Source organism: Oncorhynchus clarkii, chromosome 17 (assembly GCF_045791955.1).
Source record: "Oncorhynchus clarkii lewisi isolate Uvic-CL-2024 chromosome 17, UVic_Ocla_1.0, whole genome shotgun sequence".
NCBI lineage: Eukaryota > Metazoa > Chordata > Actinopteri > Salmoniformes > Salmonidae > Oncorhynchus > Oncorhynchus clarkii.
In genome coordinates, this window is record NC_092163.1 from 54,311,873 (window position 1) to 54,332,597 (window position 20,725).

General features: G+C 44.1%; 1 protein-coding gene across 1 annotated transcript in view; it reads right to left on the bottom strand.

Annotated features, from left to right (window-relative positions):
* The window catches only part of LOC139369833 (ephrin type-A receptor 8-like), a 100,078-nt gene extending 95,649 nt beyond the window's left edge, over positions 1 to 4,429 (bottom strand). Inside the window, exon 1 of the mRNA XM_071109111.1 lies at positions 4,231 to 4,429. Within this exon, the coding sequence (XP_070965212.1) occupies positions 4,231 to 4,321 (91 nt within the window). The 5' untranslated portion in view covers positions 4,322 to 4,429. The remainder of the gene's footprint in view (positions 1 to 4,230) is intronic.
* Positions 4,430 to 20,725: the final 16,296 nt, after the last annotated feature.

A 20,725-nucleotide genomic window follows, 5' to 3' on the forward strand; every position in this document is an offset into this window, starting at 1 on the left:
CATTTCAATATCATGGGAGGTTAGCATGTCTTGGGGGTATGATAGATGACCCTCTGTAGCATTCTCACTCATTAATTCATTTCTCTCCCCACTGTATATAAATCAATCCATTGTCAACTGTAGGCCAAATTAACATTGGCATAACTATCTATGTAACATTTCACAAAATTACATAGATATTTATTTGTAACCCTTATTTAACTAGGCAAGTGTTTTAACTATTTGACAGTATGGTTTGTAGTTAAACAGAATTACCTTGAGATGCATACAATTATTAACATGATCATGACCATATGATTATTCACATTATATTCATAATCTAGCAATTAGTTAATACAATGTAATCAGAATTACATGAACCCACTGCATCGCAGCGCTAGCTGTGCCACCAGAGACCCTGGGTTCCCGCCCAGGCTCTGTCGCAACCGGCCGCGACCGGGAGGTCCGTGGGGCGACGCACAATTGGCCTAGCGTCGTCTGGGTTAGGGAGGGTTTGGCCGGTAGGGATATCCTTGTCTCATCGCGCACCAGTGACTCCTGTGGCAGGCCGGGCGCAGTGCGCGCTAACCAAGGTTGCCAGGTGCATGGTGTTTCCTCCGACACATTGGTGCGGCTGGCTTCCGGGTTGGGTGCGCGCTGTGTTAAGAAGCAGTGCGGCTTGGTTGGGTTGTGTTTCGGAGGACACATGGCTAGCGACCTTCGTCTCTCCCGTAGCAATGAGACAAGATAGTAATTACTAACAACAATTGAATACCATGAAATTGGGGAGAAAAAGGGGGTAAAGTTAAAAAAAAAATATATATATATATATATATATATATATATATATTTGTATTTTTAAGAATTACATGAGCCATGTATTACATAACAGGACATTTTTTTATGAATAAATTAAATGTTCATATGTACAATACATTCTATATAATTTAATTTTCCATCTCAAAGAACAAATTGAATATTTCAAATTGACAGTTACATTTATTTTTAGGATATCTGTTGAAATTAACCATAATTAAGAACAGTAAAGTAATTGAACAAGTTATGACTTGAATAATAATATGAATGTAGATGAGAAACACTAATTATGGATCTGACTCAGAGTGGTACTTATATAGACTGGATCTGACTCAGAGTGGTACTTATATAGACCGGATCTGACTCAGAGTGGTACTTATATAGACTGGAACTGATTCAGACTGGAACTGATTCAGACTGGAACTGATGTAGAGTGGAACTGATTCAGAGTGGTACTGATTCAGAGTGGTACTTATATAGACTGGAACTGATTCAGACTGGATCTGACTCAGAGTGGTACTTATATAGACTGGAACTGATTCAGAGTGGTACTTATATAGACTGGAACTGATTCAGACTGGATCTGACTCAGAGTGGTACTTATATAGACTGGAACTGATTCAGAGTGGTACTTATATAGACTGGAACTGATTCAGACTGGATCTGACTCAGAGTGGTACTTATATAGACTGGAACTGATTCAGACTGGATCTGACTCAGAGTGGTACTTATATAGACTGGAACTGATTCAGACTGGAACTGATGTAGAGTGGAACTGATTCAGAGTGGAACTGATTCAGAGTGGAACTGATTCAGAGTGGGACTGATTCAGAGTGGAACTGATTCAGAAGGGCTTATCATTGGAACGTTTAAATGAACTTCGAACAAATACAGAAAACAATAATTGTGAGTTATTTGGATGTTGATCAACAAAATAAAATGTATTTAAAATAGAACATTTGATAGAAACATTATGAAAGGCCTCTTTTTCCAGGCAATTAGGGGTTCCATGATCCATGTTTATCTACCTTAGATATATAAATAAACTATTTTTCCTAAAATCACATTTACAATGAAAACTTGTTTAAATTAAATGAAACATGCTAATTCTGTAACCCCCTATTCTCTTTTTGTATATCCTGTTGCAATGTACAGTAGTATAGTATTATAAGGAGGTGGCGTGCTGTGTGTGATTGAGGTCACGGGGGTTGCGTGATCAGCAGGTGAGTATTCAGACTAGATCACAAACCCTGCATCTCCAACTGAAAGCAGGAACTTGAAACTAGTAGTGGAACAATGAGTGGTTATAGTCTATGTACTGTATATGGTATCATTTAAGTGGAGGAACAGATAACTATACACATATGTCTGTTGTGTTTTTGTAATCATTGCTAGCTTCTAGACGGGGATATGGATGGAAAGAGAAGGGGGGCTCCTACTTTGTTGTCTCAACATCTTCTCTCTCTTTCTATCCTCACAGCCTATCACTGACCTTAAGAGCCCTCCTCTCTCTTTCTATCCTCACAGCCTATCACTGACCTTAGAATCCTCCTCTCTCTTTCTATCCACACAGCCTATCACTGACCTTGGAGCCCTCCTCTCTCTTTCTATCCTCACAGCTTATCACTGACCTTAGCGCCCTCCTCTCTCTTTCTATCCACACAGCCTATCACTTACCTTGGAGCCCTCCTCTCTCTTTCTATCTTCACAGCTTATCACTGACCTTAGCGCCCTCCGCTCTCTTTCTATCCACACAGCCTATCACTGACCTTGGAGCCCTCCTCTCTCTTTCTATCCACACAGCCTATCACTGACCTTAGAGCCCTCCTCTCTCTTTCTATCCTCACAGCCTATCACTGACCTTGGAGCCCTCCTCTCTCTTTCTATCCACACAGCCTATCACTGACCTTAAAAGCCCTCCTCTCTCTTTCTATCCACACAGCCTATCACTGACCTTAAAAGCCCTCCTCTCTCTTTCTATCCACACAGCCTATCACTGACCTTAGAGCCCTCCTCTCTCCTTCTCTCTCTGTCCTTTCTTCACTGCGCTAAACTGAGGATAAACTGCCATCCTTCCTTTCCTCCGTCATCCCTCTCTCTTCTGTGCTTTCTCTCTGTTCTGAGATAAATACTGAAATCTCTCCACCATCCTCTCTCCCTCTCTCTCTCCATCACTCTTTCCTGGGCAGTGTTAAGCTGATGCTGCCAGCGGGGCAAGAGCTCTGACAGTCACGCCAAGACCTGCTCTGAGTCTCAGGAGACAAGACGCATGACAAGAACAGACCCTTCCTGTCACACACACACGCACGCACATGCAGACACACACACATACAAGCATGCACGCACGGACGTGCGCACACACACACACACACACACACACACACACATACTAGGTCAAACACGCACGCTCACACCCATGCACACAGGGGACACAGAGGATGAGCGAAACAAGTTTAACAAGTGAAAACAAACAGATGCTGCCACGAGATTGTAGGACGGAGGACAAGAATAAGGACAAAAACAAACCCTGATATTTCTCACACGGTTATGGATGGAATTGTTTTTCCTAGCATCTGTTTTTGTCTTGGGACACCGTCAGAAACACAGTGATTCAGCTCATAGTTTTATCATGAATAGATTTCCAACTAAAGGAAAACTGTCCTTCAGTCCTGCAGACTGTCAAACAAAAGGAATTCCTGATTCCTCTCAGGTGATTTGGTCATCATCATGGTCTATTCTACTGAGGACTCTAGACTATGGATTTGAGGCATGATTATTGTAATCTACTGCATGTTGTCCCTGTGTCATTTAGAGCACAACAATCAATGTCTCGGTAATCTTCTATCCCTGGCCTACTGCCCATTGCTGATTGGTTTACATGCTTTTTCCAAGAAAACGTTTTGTTGAGGAAATATTGTACTTAGATGGCATGCGACGCACATATCCAATCTCTCTCATGCAGATACTCACTCATACACCAGCTCATGCATAACCAATCAATATGAGCAATCTCTGCATGTGCGCAAACACGCACATAGACTCAACAGCACACACACACCGAGCATGCCCATAAGGTATTGCCTTCAGGGGAAACTTTCATCAGTTTGCCAGGATGAACTTTCTAACAGATAGGAAGTTCAGATAGGGCTTGACGGCATGTTTGTGTGTTTGTGTGTGTGTGTGGGGGGGGGGGTGTGTGCTTCAGGTAGTCTTGCTTTCATACTTCAGCTCAGCTCCACATGTGATAAGTTAATCCTGGCTGAAGGCATGAGACACAAATAATTCACGCCTGTCCACACGAATGAACGTGTGTGTGAGTGCCAGTGTGTATACATGTGATTCCCCTGCTGCCCCTCTCGTACACAAGCACAGACACGCATGCAGGCACAGACACACATACAGACACACACACAGACACACACACACCTGCTTTACCTTCATTGTTATTGTTGTTTCCGGCGTTGCCCAGTACTTGTAGTGGTATAGTCCATAGAAGCAGTGCTACGAGCCCTGGGTCTAAAGCCATGGTGCTCTCTCTCTCACACACACATACACACTACCGATCTCCCGCTCTTCCTCTTCCTCACTCCCTCTCTCTTACTCTCCTTCTCCGCCTCTTGCTGCCTCTCTCTGTATCCCAGTGTTGAAGCGGAGCCTGAGCCAGCGCTGAGAGAGAGTGTGTGTGTGAGGGGCTGAGAGCTCATTGGGCTAGAGTTAGAGACTGCCTCTGTGCTTCTCAGTCTCTCTGTCTGCTCTCACACATACATACACACTCACCAGGCAGTGGGAGGGAGGGAACAGGCTGTCACTAAAACGTCATTAACCAATTAGAGCACAGGATTCGGCAGGTCCACTAAAGAAACACTCACACGATACCTCACCTTTACCCATCTCACTTCAGAGCCTCTCTCTCTCTCTGACACTCTCGCTGTGTCTCTCTTTCTTTTTCTCTCTCCCGCACGCACTTTTGACCATCTTTTACTCTCTGCCTCTGAATCTCAATCTCTCCTCTTTCCCTCCCAGCTATGTCGCCTTCCCGTCTCGGGCTTGCTTGCTCTCCCTCAACTACACCTCTCTCCTCTCTCTGACATCTCTCTTTCTTTTTTTCCATTTTCTCCTACAAATTCATTTTTTTTTAAATGCACGGAAGTAATTATCATTATATTTGTACATACAAATGTGCTGCTCTATTGTATAGAAAACTACACAACATAGAACATATTCCTTCAGCATTTCTTATTTTGGAAAAAGGTTGCCAATTAATATTAAAGGCCCAGTTTAGTCAAAAATGTGATTTTTCTGTGTTTTATATATATTTCCACACTATGAGGTTGGAATAGTACTGTGAATTGGGAAAATTAGAAGAATGCCTTTTTAGTGTAAGAGCTGTTTGAAATGACTGCCTGAAATTTCTGTCTGTTTTGGTGGATGGAGTTCTAGACATCCATTGTGATCACAATGCTGTAAATGAGTTAAGAAAGACAGGTCCAAATCTCTCTGCCAATAACAGCTAGTTTTCAGTTTCCCCCTCACTACTCAGATCACTCCCAGACAGTGCTAGCAAAATTCTTGCTTGAGAAATTGCCATTTGTTAAAAAGCTATTTTTTTTAAATATATTTTCACAATTTCATTTGAAAACAATCACAGTAAGGTATTTAATTGTTACCAATAAATTATTTGATTATTGAGGTAAAAACAGCTGCATTGGACCTTTAACAGAAATCACAATTCACCACGCAGTATTTCTTTGAACTCTTTGTTTAAGTTGAGACAGTGGAATATAGTAAAATGCTCAACTGAAGGTCATCGATAATCAGTGGTGTGCCTACCAGCTCTCAGTGTCACGGCAGAATATGACTTTCATCCATGTTTCTCAAATGTGAAATTTCAAGGTGTTTAAGGTAAGGGTTAAGGTTAGGTATTAACTCTGAATGGTGTAGGTAAGGGTTAAGGTTAGGTATTAACTCTGAATGGTGTAGGTAAGGGTTAAGGTTAGGTATTAACTCTGAATGGTGTAGGTAAGGGTTAAGGTTAGGTATTAACTCTGAATGGTGTAGGTAAGGGTTAAGGTTAGGTATTAACTCTGAATGGTGTAGGTAAGGGTTAAGGTTAGGTATTAACTCTGAATGGTGTAGGTAAGGGTTAAGGTTAGGTATTAACTCTGAATGGTGTAGGTAAGGGTTAAGGTTAGGTATTAACTCTGAATGGTGTAGGTAAGGGTTAAGGTTAGGTATTAACTCTGAATGGTGTAGGTAAGGGTTAAGGTTAGGTATTAACTCTGAATGGTGTAGGTAAGGGTTAAGGTTAGGTATTAACTCTGAATGGTGTAGGTAAGGGTTAAGGTTAGGTATTAACTCTGAATGGTGTAGGTAAGGGTTAAGGTTAGGTATTAACTCTGAATGGTGTAGGTAAGGGTTAAGGTTAGGTATTAACTCTGAATGGTGTAGGTAAGGGTTAAGGTTAGGTATTAACTCTGAATGGTGTAGGTAAGGGTTAAGGTTAGGTATTAACTCTGAATGGTGTAGGTAAGGGTTAAGGTTAGGTATTAACTCTGAATGATGTAGGTAAGGGTTAAGGTTAGGTATTAACTCTGAATGGTGTAGGTAAGGGTTAAGGTTAGGTATTAACTCTGAATGGTGTAGGTAAGGGTTAAGGTTAGGTATTAACTCTGAATGGTGTAGGTAAGGGTTAAGGTTAGGTATTAACTGTGAATGGTTAAGGTAAGGGTTAAGGTTAGGTATTAACTGTGAATTGTTAAGGTAATGGTTAAGGTTTGGGATAGGCCTAAAACCAAAATATCAAAACCAACTTTCAATCGCTGGATTCAAACTTGCAACCTGAGGCAGGTGTTTACGGCCAACCACCATCCCAGTCCACAACACTGACACCTACATTGTGGTAACAGCGCTCAATATTGCCCCTAGTAGCCGGTTTCCACATCATCTCCCGGTGTCCTCAGACATGGATGGACGTGGAATACTGTGGTGTATCCCGGGTGACCTGTCTGGGTGTGTAGGCTTGTTGTTGCTTCCTACAGCTTAATCCTAAATGTTCCCTATGGCATATATCTGATTCAGATAGTCAGACGTTCTGGTGGGAGTGTGTGGGAGTGTTAGATTCAAGGACAATGATCAGATATTGATCCCTCTGACAAAGGGAAACTTGGCAATGACATTATCACTGAAGGTTCACAAAGTAGTTAAACATAGAGATAGGTGTGTCTGTGTGTGTGTGTGTGTGTGTGTGTGTGTGTGTGTGTGTGTGTGTGTGTGTGTGTGTGTGTGTGTGTGTGTGTGTGTGTGTGTGTGTGTGTGTGTGTGTGTGTGTGTGTGTGTGTGTGTGTGTGTGTGGGTGGGTGTGTGTATGCATCTGATTGCAGACTGAGTATTGTGTTTGCCCTGTAGCTAAAGGGTGACTGGATCAAGGGTTTTGGCTCCCCATCAATCACAGCATAACTTTTTGAGGACACTGCTCTGGGTGAAAGCGATGTAGCCTTTGTTTTAACCCCCGCAATGAAGTGTCACCAACTTGTGTGTGCGTGCGTGTGTGCGTGTGTGCGTGCGTGCAGCTGGCCTTGTGAACGGGGAGACTGAGCAGGAGTAAGGGGAGGGAAGGATGGAGGAGATGAGTGTCACAGCCAAATGCTGGCAGTGGTTGTGCCTGCCAAACGCTTCCCCTGGCAAAGGGACACAGGGGGGGGTTGTGTGAGGCTACAAAGGTTCCCGCTCATCGTGTGCAGTGTGCCTACGTGCAGCATCCTGTTCTCTTGTACAAATATAAACACACACACACACACACACACAACCGTAGCTGTGCTGTGTGTGTTTGTTCTTTGTTCCTCTGCCACTAGGCTGCACTGTTATCAGTCTGCTTCTCTCCTAACTGTTACTGTACATATCCATCTAACTGCCACAACAGGAAGACAGTAGACTACTTCTCACGGAAGACAGCTCCCCTGGAGGATGGTTAGTCAATCTCACCTCAATCTGATCTTCAAACCTCTTCTTCATCTCTTCTCCAACCTTTCTTCATTTCACCTCAATCCCGGTCAAATACAATGCTCACTGTATTCACTGTGTCAACTAAGCTTATACCGTTCCCGCTTTCAGACCACAGTCAGTGTATTTTGACTGTTTCTGCTTGTCTTGTGTGAGACATACACAGATATTTGACACGTGATACACAATGGCTATTCTTAATAATCCATCCCATAGCACCAATGTCTCATTTGTCTGCCATAGAGAGTTTAGTATACTTCCATATGTACCAGGATAAAGGCATTAAAACCATGAGAGTCCCGTTTGTTATCAGTGCGGGAATGTCTAGGAGTGTGAGCGCTGTCAGATATAATCTGTGTGAGTGCATCTGCAGGCACAGTGAGGTGAATACTTTTGGAGGATGGCCTGGTGTCAAGAAGGGCAGCAAAGAAGCCACTTCTCTCCAGGATAAGCATCAGGGACAGACTGATATTCGGCAAAAGGTACAGGGATTGGACTGCCGAGGACTGGGGGTAAAGTAATTTTCTCTGATGAATCCCCTTTACGATTGTTTGGGGCATCTGGAAAAAAGCTTGCCCGGAGAAGACAAGGTGAGCGCTACCATCAGCCCTGTGTCATGCCAACAGTAAAGCATCCTGAGACCATTCATGTGTGGGTTTGCTTCTCAGCCAAGGGAGTGGGCTCACTCACAATTTTGCCTAAGAACACAGCCATGAATAAAGAATGGTACCAACACATCCTCCGAGAGTAACTTCTCCCAACCATCCAGGAACAGTTTGGTGACGAACAATGCCTTTTTCTGCATGATGGAGCACCTTGCCATAAGGCAAAAGTGATAACTAAGTGGCTCGGGGAACAAAACATCGATATTTTGGGTCTATGGCCAGGAAACTCCCCAGACCTGAATCCCATTGAGAACTTGTGGTCAATCCTCAAGAGGCGGGTGGACAAACAAAAACCCACAAATTCTGAAAAACTCCAAGCATTGATTATGCAAGAATGGGCTGCCATCATGCAGGATGTGGCCCAGAAGTTAATTGACAGCATGCCAGGGCAGATTGCAGAGGTCTTGAAAAAGAAGGGTCAACACTGCAAATATTGACTCTTTGCATCAACTTCATGTAATTGTCAATAAAAGCCTTTGACACTTATGAAATGCTTGTAATTGTACTTCAGTATTCCATAGTAACATCTGACAAAAATATCTAAAGACACTGAGGCAGCAGACTTTGTGAAAATTAATATTTGTGTCATTCTCAAAACCACGACTGTACACAGGGAAATACACTGTACAATAATTTCATGAGGGAGACTACACAGGGAAGTGAGAAAGAGGACGGTGGAAGAATTTATGTGTGAAGGTGGTGGGGAATACATAAGAGTCTGTGTGTGTATGTGTGTGTGGATTCAAGCCACACTGTGTGACGGGCATCTATATAAGTGCACCTGCGCTCACCTGGGGTGGTCGGTGGACAGCAGCTAGCATGATAACCTTGAAAGTGTGTGTGTGTGTGTGTGTGTGTGTGTGTGTGTGTGTGTGTGTGTGTGTGTGTGTGTGTGTGTGTGTGTGTGTGTGTGTAGGGGGGCAGATGGTAGGGGGTAGTTTGTAGTGGTGTGTCGCTGTGCTTGCTGATGTGTGTTGGCTCCATATAACCAGTGACAGATTTGTTTAGAGCACTCTATGCCGATGGTTCAAATCAATTAATTCAATACAATTGCCATGGTGTAACAGCCTACCCAGGGGTTAAGGTTAGTTGTTTCCCCTTTGACTGCACTACTGACACTTCCTTGACCTTTTCTGGTAAATATGCCATTCATAGGGATAGAAATGGTTTTGTAGCTATCAAACACTTTCCACTCCTCTCCTTTCCTTCTCCCACTACTCCTGTCCCATTCATCTCCCCACCCACCCTCCCACCTCTCCTCCCCCCTCTTACACCCCCCCCCCCCCCCCCCCCCCGCCCCCCGTAATCTCAGCAGGAGTCATTTTAAGCTGCTTACCCCTCCGCCGCTCTCATGTCAGGTACTGCCATCCCTCTCACCTCTCATCCGTCCCTCCTCTCCTTAAATACGGGGTCAGTGACACACTTATCAGGTAGCTCCAGCTTCAACATAGAGCTAGACCAAAGGTGGGGTGTACTACACAGCCAGTGACACACTCTTAGAGACACTCACACTCTATGAGGAACTCTCAGTGACACAGACACCATGATATACACAGTCTCAGTGACACAGACACCATGATATACACAGTCTCAGTGACACAGACACCATGATATACACAGTCTCAGTGACACAGATACCATGATATACACAGTCTCAGTGACACAGACACCATGATATACACAGTCTCAGTGACACAGATACCATGATATACACAGTCTCAGTGACACAGACACCATGAGATACACAGTCTCAGTGACACAGACACCATGAGATACACAGTCTCAGTGACACAGACACCATGATATACACAGTCTCAGTGACACAGACACCATGAGATACACAGTCTCAGTGACACAGACACCATGAGATACACAGTCTCAGTGACACAGACACCATGATATACACAGTCTCAGTGACACAGATACCATGATATACACAGTCTCAGTGACACAGATACCATGATATACACAGTCTCAGTGACACAGATACCATGATATACACAGTCTCAGTGACACAGATACCATGAGATACACAGTCTCAGTGACACAGATACCATGATATACACAGTCTCAGTGACACAGACACCATGATATACACAGTCTCAGTGACACAGATACCATGATATACACAGTCTCAGTGACACAGACACCATGATATACACAGTCTCAGTGACACAGATACCATGATATACACAGTCTCAGTGACACAGACACCATGATATACACAGTCTCAGTGACACAGATACCATGAGATACACAGTCTCAGTGACACAGATACCATGATATACACAGTCTCAGTGACACAGACACCATGATATACACAGTCTCAGTGACACAGACACCATGAGATACACAGTCTCAGTGACACAGACACCATGATATACACAGTCTCAGTGACACAGACACCATGATATACACAGTCTCAGTGACACAGACACCATGAGATACAAAGAGATGCAGGTGTGCCACTGCAAAGATAAACAGAGACAATTGATTGTTTCTGATCATGTCAATGTGATCAGTGTGTCAAACTGCATCATGTCTGTTCACTGGATAACCGTAATCCAAATGACGACATTTGTGTGTGCAGTCAGTCCCATGTAGGGCTCTAAATCAGCATTTTACATAGCACTGGTGCTCACAACTTATTTTATTTATTTTTTACCACTTTTTCTCCCCAATTTCGTGGTATCCAATTGTTGTAGTAGCTACTATCTTGTCTCATCGCTACAACTCCCGTACGGGCTCGGGAGAGACGAAGGTTGAAAGTAATGTGTCCTCCGATACACAACCCAACCAGCCGCACTGCTTCTTAACACAGCGCGCATCCAACCCGGAAGCCAGCCGCACCAATGTGTTGGAGGCTACACGTGCACCTGGCAACCTTGGTTAGCGCACACTGCGCCCGGCCCGCCACAGGAGTCGCTGGTGCGCGATGAGACAAGGACATCTCTACCGACCAAGCCCTCCCTAACCCGGACGACGCTAGGCCAATTGTGCGTCGCCCCACGGACCTCCCGGTCGCGGCCGGTTACGACAGAGCCTGGGCGCAAACCCAGGGATTCTGATGGCACAGCTGGCGCTGCAGTACAGCGCCCTTAACCACTGCGCCACCCGGGAAGCCGGTGCTCACAACTTAGTAGAATTTAGGAGCATCAGAAAATATATATTTTTAATATATATATTTGGAACCACCAAGACTCTTCCTTCATCTGGCCGCCCGGCCAAACTGAGCAATTGGTGGAGAAGGGCCTAGGTCAGGGAGGTGGCCAAGATCCCGATGGTCACTCTGACAGAGCTCTAGAGTTCCTCTGTGGAGATGGGAGAACCTTCCAGAAGGACAACCATCTCTGCAGCACTACACCAATCAGGCCTTTATGGTAGAGTGGCCAGACGGAAGCCACTCCTCAGTAGAAAGGCACATGACAGCCCACTTGGAGTTTGCCAAAAGGCACCTAAATACTCTCAGATCATGAGAAACAAGATTCTCTGGTCTGTTAAAACCAAGATTAAACTCTTTGGCCTGAATGTCACGTCTGGAGGAAACCTGGCACCATCCCTACGGTGAAGCATGGTGGTGGCAGCATCATTCTGTGGGGATGTGTTTCAGTGGCAGGGACTGGGAGACTAGTCCGAATTGAGGCAAAGATGAATAGAGCAAAGTACAGAGAGATCCTTGATGAAAACCTCAAACTCGGGCGAAGGTTCACCTTCCAACAAGACCAACAAGATGACCCCTCCCCATCCAACCTGACAGAGCTTGAGAGGATCTGCAGAGAAGAATGGGAGAAACTCCCCAAATAAATGTGTGCCAAGCTTGTTTCATCATACCCAAGAAGACTCGAGGCTGTAAGCGCTGCCAAATATTTTTCAACAAAGTACTGAGTAAAGGGTCTGAATAATTAAGTAAATGTGATATTTAAGTGTTTTTTTTTTTTTTTTTATAAATTTGCTAAAATTTCTGAACCTGTTTTTGCTTTGCCATTATGGGGTATTGTGTGTAGATTGATGAGGGGAGGGGGGAATTCATCAATTTTAGAATAAGGCTGTAACGTAACAAAATGTGGAAAAAGTCAAGGTGTGTGAATTCTTTCTGAATGCACCGTATGTAACCCTGTAAATACATTTGTTTATTATAAAAGCTAAAATGTTGATAAAAATACCTGTCATTGAAATTACAAAGTAATTTGTGGAATATTAGGTTTCTACACTGAGTGAATGAGAGATGGCTGAGCTTGCTCTGTTGGAAGATTTGGCCGATGCTGCATTTTGCAGAGTGTGTTTTTAGAGATATCAAAGTCCTGCATTTATCAGTCCCATCAGTAGCCTGATTTAAGATGTGTCCATGTAAACAGGATTATTTGGGAAATCATTATTCTTGCGAAGCACGTAAACGTTTTAAACAAACTATCCACAATAATCTCATTACTGTGTCCATGTAACCGTGCTCATTGTGTAAAAGCACTAATTTCCTATTGAGATGCATTACATAGAAATGTGTACACTGTCTCTTTATCAATTTGAACATTTGCTTGAGAGTGCGCATAAATGTACGCACAGCCATGACCATGCGACAGTGCCAAGTGGTGGAATAAGGGAACTGCTTCTCAAGCATAGAATGGGAAGTAGAAGTATAGAAGTAATCCTTTTCGATTTCTTTGTATTTCCATTGAGAATTCATGCAACATGTCTTTCTTGACATGCAATATAATTTTAGCACACCAGTGCATTTGTTAAGATAATAAAGTACAGTGATTTGTTAAATTAGAGGCGAGCGTGAAAGTGAAATGGAATGAGAGATGGCTGACCTTGCTCTGTTGGAAGATTTGGCTCAAGCTGCATTTCACAGTGTGTTTTTGGTGATAGGTGGGACTTTTTCTGCAGCAAATACAGATTGGCTCATCATACTGTATATAGTTTCCCAAAACCAATCTTTTTTTGTGAGGATTTAAGACCTACTTTAATGCTGATCAGCATGTCACAGCGCTGGATGAGCCAATGTTCTGGATGCAATCATCAGCTAAATTAACAGTAACATACCATTTCCATACACCATCTCACAACGGGTTGAAGTCAAGAGCGGTATCTTTGCCATGATACCATCAATGGGCTCCCAAATACAAACAGCAATAGATGGCACCCACCCCATGTGAGCAGAAAAGGCTTCCACTCTTAATGTGCTGGTTATGTGATGCGCAAAAGATGCTGCTGAATGTGGTGGTGTAACGGACCATAGTTGATCCGTGATCCGTACACCCCCCCCCCCCCCCAAAAAAAAAAAACACACACAGTTCGGCACGCATGTGAACCGCTGATCATTTGCAAAGTTTAACCATCATAGTGTGAAATACAGTTTTACTGTCGCTGTTACTTTTTAAAGTAAGAATTCCCTAAATATCGATGCAGAGTTGCAGTGAGAGGATAAAGACAAGACAGATGCATGCTGTGTTTTACTCTGAAGCCTGAAGGTTTGATTATTTTTTTAAAGCAGTTGTGTGTACTGTTCACGTGAACGAGGCATGTTGAATCCCAACGAATCACTCACGGATGCTCACGTTGCAAAAAGCAAAGAAGAAATAAGAGCAGTGACAGCCATGGCTAGCGGAGGAGCTGAAGAATTGGAAAAGCCTGCTTCATTCAAGTCTCATGTATAGGAGCATGTTGGCTTCCCTGTCAAATATGATGTTGGAAGAAGGGTGGTGGACAACACCATTACGGTGTGTAGGCATTGTGCAACAAGAAAGCCGTATGATCATGGAAATACATTGAGCATAGCCACATATTTATAGCGTCATCACCCTGGTGTTTCAGTGACGGGAGCCAACTCAGCCAAGAGACAACTTCTCACCGCGCCATTTAAGCCCTTTGCTGCAGAATCAGACCGTACTAAAGCCATCACCAAATCTATTGGGATGTTTATCACTGCAGATATGAGGCCATACTCTGTTGTGGGAAAAAAGGGTTTAAAAATATGGTGAAAGTACTTGAGCCACGCTACGAAATCCCCTCATACCCCCACTTCAGTATGGAGATCATGCCAGATCTTTATGAACAGGAAAATATCAAAATTGTCGACAAATTATCCAAGGCATCCTCTGTTTCCCTCACCACATATGGGTGGACCTCCAGGGCAACGGAAAGCTACGTGACTGTGACTGCTCACTACACCACATATGGGTGGACCTCCAGGGCAATGGAAAGCTACGTGACTGTTCACAACACCACAGAGGAGTGGACCTCCAAGGTAACGGAGAGCTACGTGACTGTGACTGCTCACTACACCACAGAGGAGTGAACCTCCAGGGTAACGGAGAGCTACGTGACTGTGACTACTCACTACACCACAGACGAGTGGACCTCCAGGGTAACAGAAAGCTACGTGACTGTGACTGCTCACTACACCACAGAGGAGTGGACCTCCAGGGTAACAGAAAGCTACGTGACTGTGACTGCTCACTACACCACAGAGGAGTGGACCTCCAGGGTAACAGAAAGCTACGTGACTGTGACTGCTCACTACACCACAGAGGAGTGGACCTCCAGGATAACAGAAAGCTACGTGACTGTGATTGTTCACAACACCACAGACGAGTGAACCTCCAGGGTAACGGAAAGCTACGTGACTGTGACTGCTCACTACACCACAGAGGAGTGGACCTCCAGGGTAACGGAAAGCTACGTGACTGTGACTGCTCACTACACCACAGAGGAGTGGACCTCCAGGGTAACGGAAAGCTACGTGACTGTGACTGCTCACTACACCACAGAGGAGTGGACATCCAGGGTAACGGAAAGCTACGTGACTGTGACTGTTCACAACACCACAGAGGAGTGGACCTCCAGGGTAACGGAGAGCTACGTGACTGTGACTACTCACTACACCACAGACGAGTGGACCTCCAGGGTAACAGAAAGCTACGTGACTGTGACTGCTCACTACACCACAGAGGAGTGGACCTCCAGGGTAACAGAAAGCTACGTGACTGTGACTGCTCACTACACCACAGAGGAGTGGACCTCCAGGGTAACAGAAAGCTACGTGACTGTGACTGCTCACTACACCACAGAGGAGTGGACCTCCAGGGTAACAGAAAGCTACGTGACTGTGACTGCTCACTACACCACAGAGGAGTGGACCTCCAGGGTAACAGAAAGCTACGTGACTGTGACTGCTCACTACACCACAGAGGAGTGGACCTCCAGGGCAACAGAAAGCTACGTGACTGTGACTGTTCACAACACCACAGACGAGTGGACCTTCAGGGTAACGGAAAGCTACGTAACTGTGACTGTTCACAACACCACAGAGGAGTGGACCTCCAGGGTAACAGAAAGCTACATGACTGTGACTGCTCACTACACCACAGAGGAGTGGACCTCCAGGGTAACGGAAAGCTACGTGACTGTGATTGTTCACAACACCACAGACGAGTGAACCTCCAGGGTAACGGAAAGCTACGTGACTGTGACTGTTCACAACACCACAGAGGAGCGGACCTCCAGGGTAACAGAAAGCTACGTGACTGTGACTGCTCACTACACCACAGAGGAGTGGACCTCCAGGGTAACGGAAAGCTACGTGACTGTGACTGCTCACTACACCACAGAGGAGTGGACCTCCAGGGTAACGGAGAGCTACGTGACTGTGACTGCTCACTACACCACAGAGGAGTGGGAGATACGAAGTCCGATGCTACAGACACACCCCCTCTATGAGAGGCACACAGGCACAAATCTGGCGCATGTACTGCTCAGAGCAGTAGCAGAGTGGAAGCTAGAGAGGCCCAATAGCAATATCCCAATCACCACAGATAATGGCAGGTAAATGCAGTGATAGAAGCTGGACTGGGGCCACAGATAGCTTGCTTTGCACATGTGATCAATTCAGCATCCAAAGGGGAACCGCTTCCTTGGGAGGATCAGGAAGTTCAAGTCATTGTCTGTTCAAGTCCCTGTCTGTTCAAGTCCCTGTCTCACCTAGACCCTGCCCTACACCGGAGGACATACAGTGATCTCACCACTGACTTTGAGGCCACTGAAGAGGGAAAATAATAGGGAATTAGTTAAATAATAAATATATTGCAGTCTAATCTAAGTCTATGCTATTGCTATTATAATCATCATTTTTGATTGGAATAATAATGGCTTTATTAAATGTTATTGCCACAATTATAGTTCTATAAAATATGAAAATAACTAATTAGTTAGTTAGTTTAATAGATCAAATATTATTTTCTGCAGGGTCAAGCCACAGAGTCGACAGGAGCAGACTCAGAGGCATCTCCTCCACAAAATAATTTGGCCATGAAGGAGCTTTTTGGGGAGACCTTGTGAGTAAGGACACAGGCAAGACGTTTTCCAACACCATCAAAGAGGAGGTGGCATCCTACAAGGCAGCAAGCGACATTCCAGTGGATGGTGATCACAATGTAAAAGTGAGTGTAAAAACCCTCACATTGCCATAATGGCAAGATGCTACCTGGCTGTGCCTGGCACTTCAGTTCCTAGTGAGAGGGTGTCCCCCACGGCAGGGGACATAGTGACTGTAAGAGGTCTTCCCTCTCCCCAGACAATGTAGACATCATCTTTTTGAAAAAGCAATGTGAAGTTATTAGCTCAGGTCTGCTTTGCTTTCTTGATGATGAAGACACAGGCTATTTTTACATTCACTTTTGTTCAAAGGAAGAAGGTATCATGCACTTTAATTTAACAATTGGGTATTGAATATTTTATTTTAAGATTTTATTTAATAAATGGAAAGCGAAGTTGAATTTGTCTCCCTTTTTTTTCCTGATGCGAAAAATGATCCGATCTGTGACTCAAAACCGTGATCCGATCTGTGACTCAAAACCGTGATCCGATCTGTGACTCAAAACCATGATCCGATCTCTGAATTTTGTGATCCGTTGCACCACTACTTATTGGTTAGTGTTGCCTGCTCATTTGAAGTATATTTACTTTGTTAAAGCAACTTGAATTGTTCTAATGGTCCTCTCTCTGTAGCTATGTTTTTATTTTTACTGGTCCAGCCACAACTGAGGGAGCCAAAGAAAACATCTTGGTTGTACTCAATCTCTGACACCAGCACCTCTATTTCAGTCTCGGAAAAGTATTTGATTTTGGCCAATTGGGGGCTTTTTGAAATGCACTAACACTGAGGCTGATAACAATTGATATTTATCAATCTCTTACCGGTGTGTGTATGACGCTCATAGGAATTTTTGCTAAATCACACGGTTTCTATGTGTACAAACATTCTAAATTCCGTTCATAAGTAGTATTTTTGAGTAGTTTCTATGCAATATTGATGAATAAGGCCCCAGGTCCCATGCTTTGATTGGATCAAAAAACAAGTATAAATAAACTTTCTCTCCTCTGACTCTTTCTCTCTCTCTCTCTCCTTTCACAAACTCACACTCTCTTAATAGCTCTTTATCTCTGTCTTTTCTCTTTAGGCAAAGTGAAGTATTGCTCATCCTCCATCTAAGGGGATGATGCTGTGTTGCATGAAAATGAGAGGCAGGATTCACTACTGTGATAAATATTGCCTGTCTCTCTCACACACGTGTGCCCGCGCACACACATTGCCTGCCCTCCAGGACACCTACAACACCAGGTGTCGCTGGAAGGCCAAGGAGATCATCAAGGAACTCCGCCACCCGAGCCACTGCCTTTTCTCCCCGCTTCCATCACTCAGAAACGGGCAATAGAGGAGCCTCATGGAAAAAACTGTCAGTCTGGCCAAAAGCATCTACCGCAAGACCATCACACTAAATAGCCACCACCAGCAGCTCCACCTGTCCACCTCACATAAGGTTAGCAGTGTGGTTAAGGTTATGTTGAAAATCAGATAGTGAAAACTCTAAAACTAGATTAATAATCCCGATAAACACAAACCTGCGCAAAATTTACTAAGCAACACATCACATTGAATCGCATCGACAGAAGCCCCACTGAGTGATGGGGGATGATAAACACAGGAGCCTCAGCAGCTCTAATTGAGCCAAGATGGATGCCAGGTGCCAGTGTCCAGAATGCTGAAGTGTGATGACGTGCTGTCAAGCTGTGAGAGCTCGTTAGACAGACAGGCCACAGCGTTGTTCTGTATGGTTATGTGCTAATAATGAGCAGCAATAATCATCATCTCTAATTAAATTTGGCACTAAGAATCTGTTAGTCACACCAATCACCAATGCCTCTCCAAAAGCATCTGTTCCAAAGTACAGTGCCTTCAAAAAGTACTTTGTTCATACCCCTTGATGCATTCCACATTTTGTTGAGTTACAACCTGAATTCAAAATAGATTGAATATATGATTTTCTCACACATCAACACACAATTCTTCGTAATGACAAAGTGAAAAAAATGTTGGGTTTTTTTGGGCATATTTATTGAAAATGAAATACTGAAATATCTAATATACATAAGTTTCCACACCCCTGTTAGAATCACCTTTGGCAACGATTACAGCTGTGGGGTTTTCTGGGTAAGTCTCTAAGCGCTTTGCACACCTGGATTGTAAAATATTTGCACATTATTATACTGAAAATATAAAACAAATATAAATGCAACATGCAACAATGTCAAAGATTTTACTGAGTTACAGCTCATAGAAGGACATCAGTCATAATTGAGATAAATTCATTAGGCCCTAATCTATTTCACATGACTGGGCAGGGGAAGGGATAGGCCCACCCACTTGGTAGCCACGCCCACCCACTGGGGAGTCTGGCCCAGCCAATCAGAAGGAGTTATTTCACACAAAAGGGCTTCATTATAGATAGAAATACTCCTCAGCACCCTCCCTCCCCCTCCTCAGCTGATCCCGCAGGTGAAAAAGACAGATATGGAGGCCTTGGGCTGGCATGGTTACACATGGTCTGTGGTTGTGAGGCTGGTTGGATGTACTGACACATTTTCTAAAATTATGTTGGAGGCAGTTTATGGTAGAGAAATAAACATTAAATTATCTGGCAAAAACTCTGTTGGACATTCCTGCAGTCAGCATGCCATTGCATGCTCCCTCAAAACTTGAGACATCTGTGGCATTGTGTTGTGTGATAAAACGGCACATTTTTGAGTGGCCTTTTATTGTCCCCAGTACAAATCAAATCAAATGTATTTTATTTCAAATCAAATCAAATTTATTTACATACCCCTTCGTACATCAGCTGATATCTCAAAGTGCTGTACAGAAACCCAGCCTAAAACCCCAAACAGCAAGCAATGCAGGTGTAGAAGCACGGTGGCTAGGAAAAACTCCCTAGAAAGGCCAAAACCTAGGAAGAAACCTAGAGAGGAACCAGGCTATGTGGGGTGGCCAGTCCTCTTCTGGCTGTGCCGGGTGGAGATTATAACAGAACATGGTCAAGATGTTCAAATGTTCATAAATGACCAGCATGGTCGAATAATAATAAGGCAGAACAGTTGAAACTGGAGCAGCAGCGCAGTCAGGTGGACTGGGGACAGCAAGGAGTCATCATGTCAGGTATTCCTGGGGCATGGTCCTAGGGCTCAGGTCCTCCGAGAGAGAGAAAGAGAGAAAGAGAGAATTAGAGAACGCACACTTAGATTCACACAGGACACCGAATAGGACAGGAGAAGTACTCCAGATATAACAAACTGACCCTAGCCCCCCGACACATAAACTACTGCAGCATAAATACGGGTCAGGAGACACTGTGGCCCCATCCGAGGACACCCCCGGACAGGGCCAAACAGGAAGGATATAACCCCACCCACTTTGCCAAAGCACAGCCCCCACACCACTAGAGAAAGTTTCTGATTTTTGCAATGTTACGTAGATGGAAAAAAGCTGTCCTTGAAATGGTCTTGATATGTTCTTCAAAAGAGAGATCAGGGTCCAGAGTAACGCCGAGGTCCTTCACAGTTTTATTTGAGACGACTGTACAACCATTAAGATTAATTGTCAGATTCAACAGAAGATCTCTTTGTTTCTTGGGACCTAGAACAAGCATCTCTGTTTTGTCCGAGTTTAAAAGTAGAAAGTTTGCAGCCATCCACTTCCTTATGTCTGAAACACATTCTTCTAGCAAGGGCAATTTTGGGGCTTCACCATGTTTCATTGAAATGTACAGCTGTGTGTCATCTGCATAGCAGTGAAAGTTAACATTATGTTTTCGAATAACATCCCCAAGAGGTAAAATATATAGTGAAAACAATAGTGGTCCTAAAACGGAACCTTGAGGAACACCGAAATTTACAGTTGATTTGTCAGAGGACAAACCATTCACAGAGACAAACTG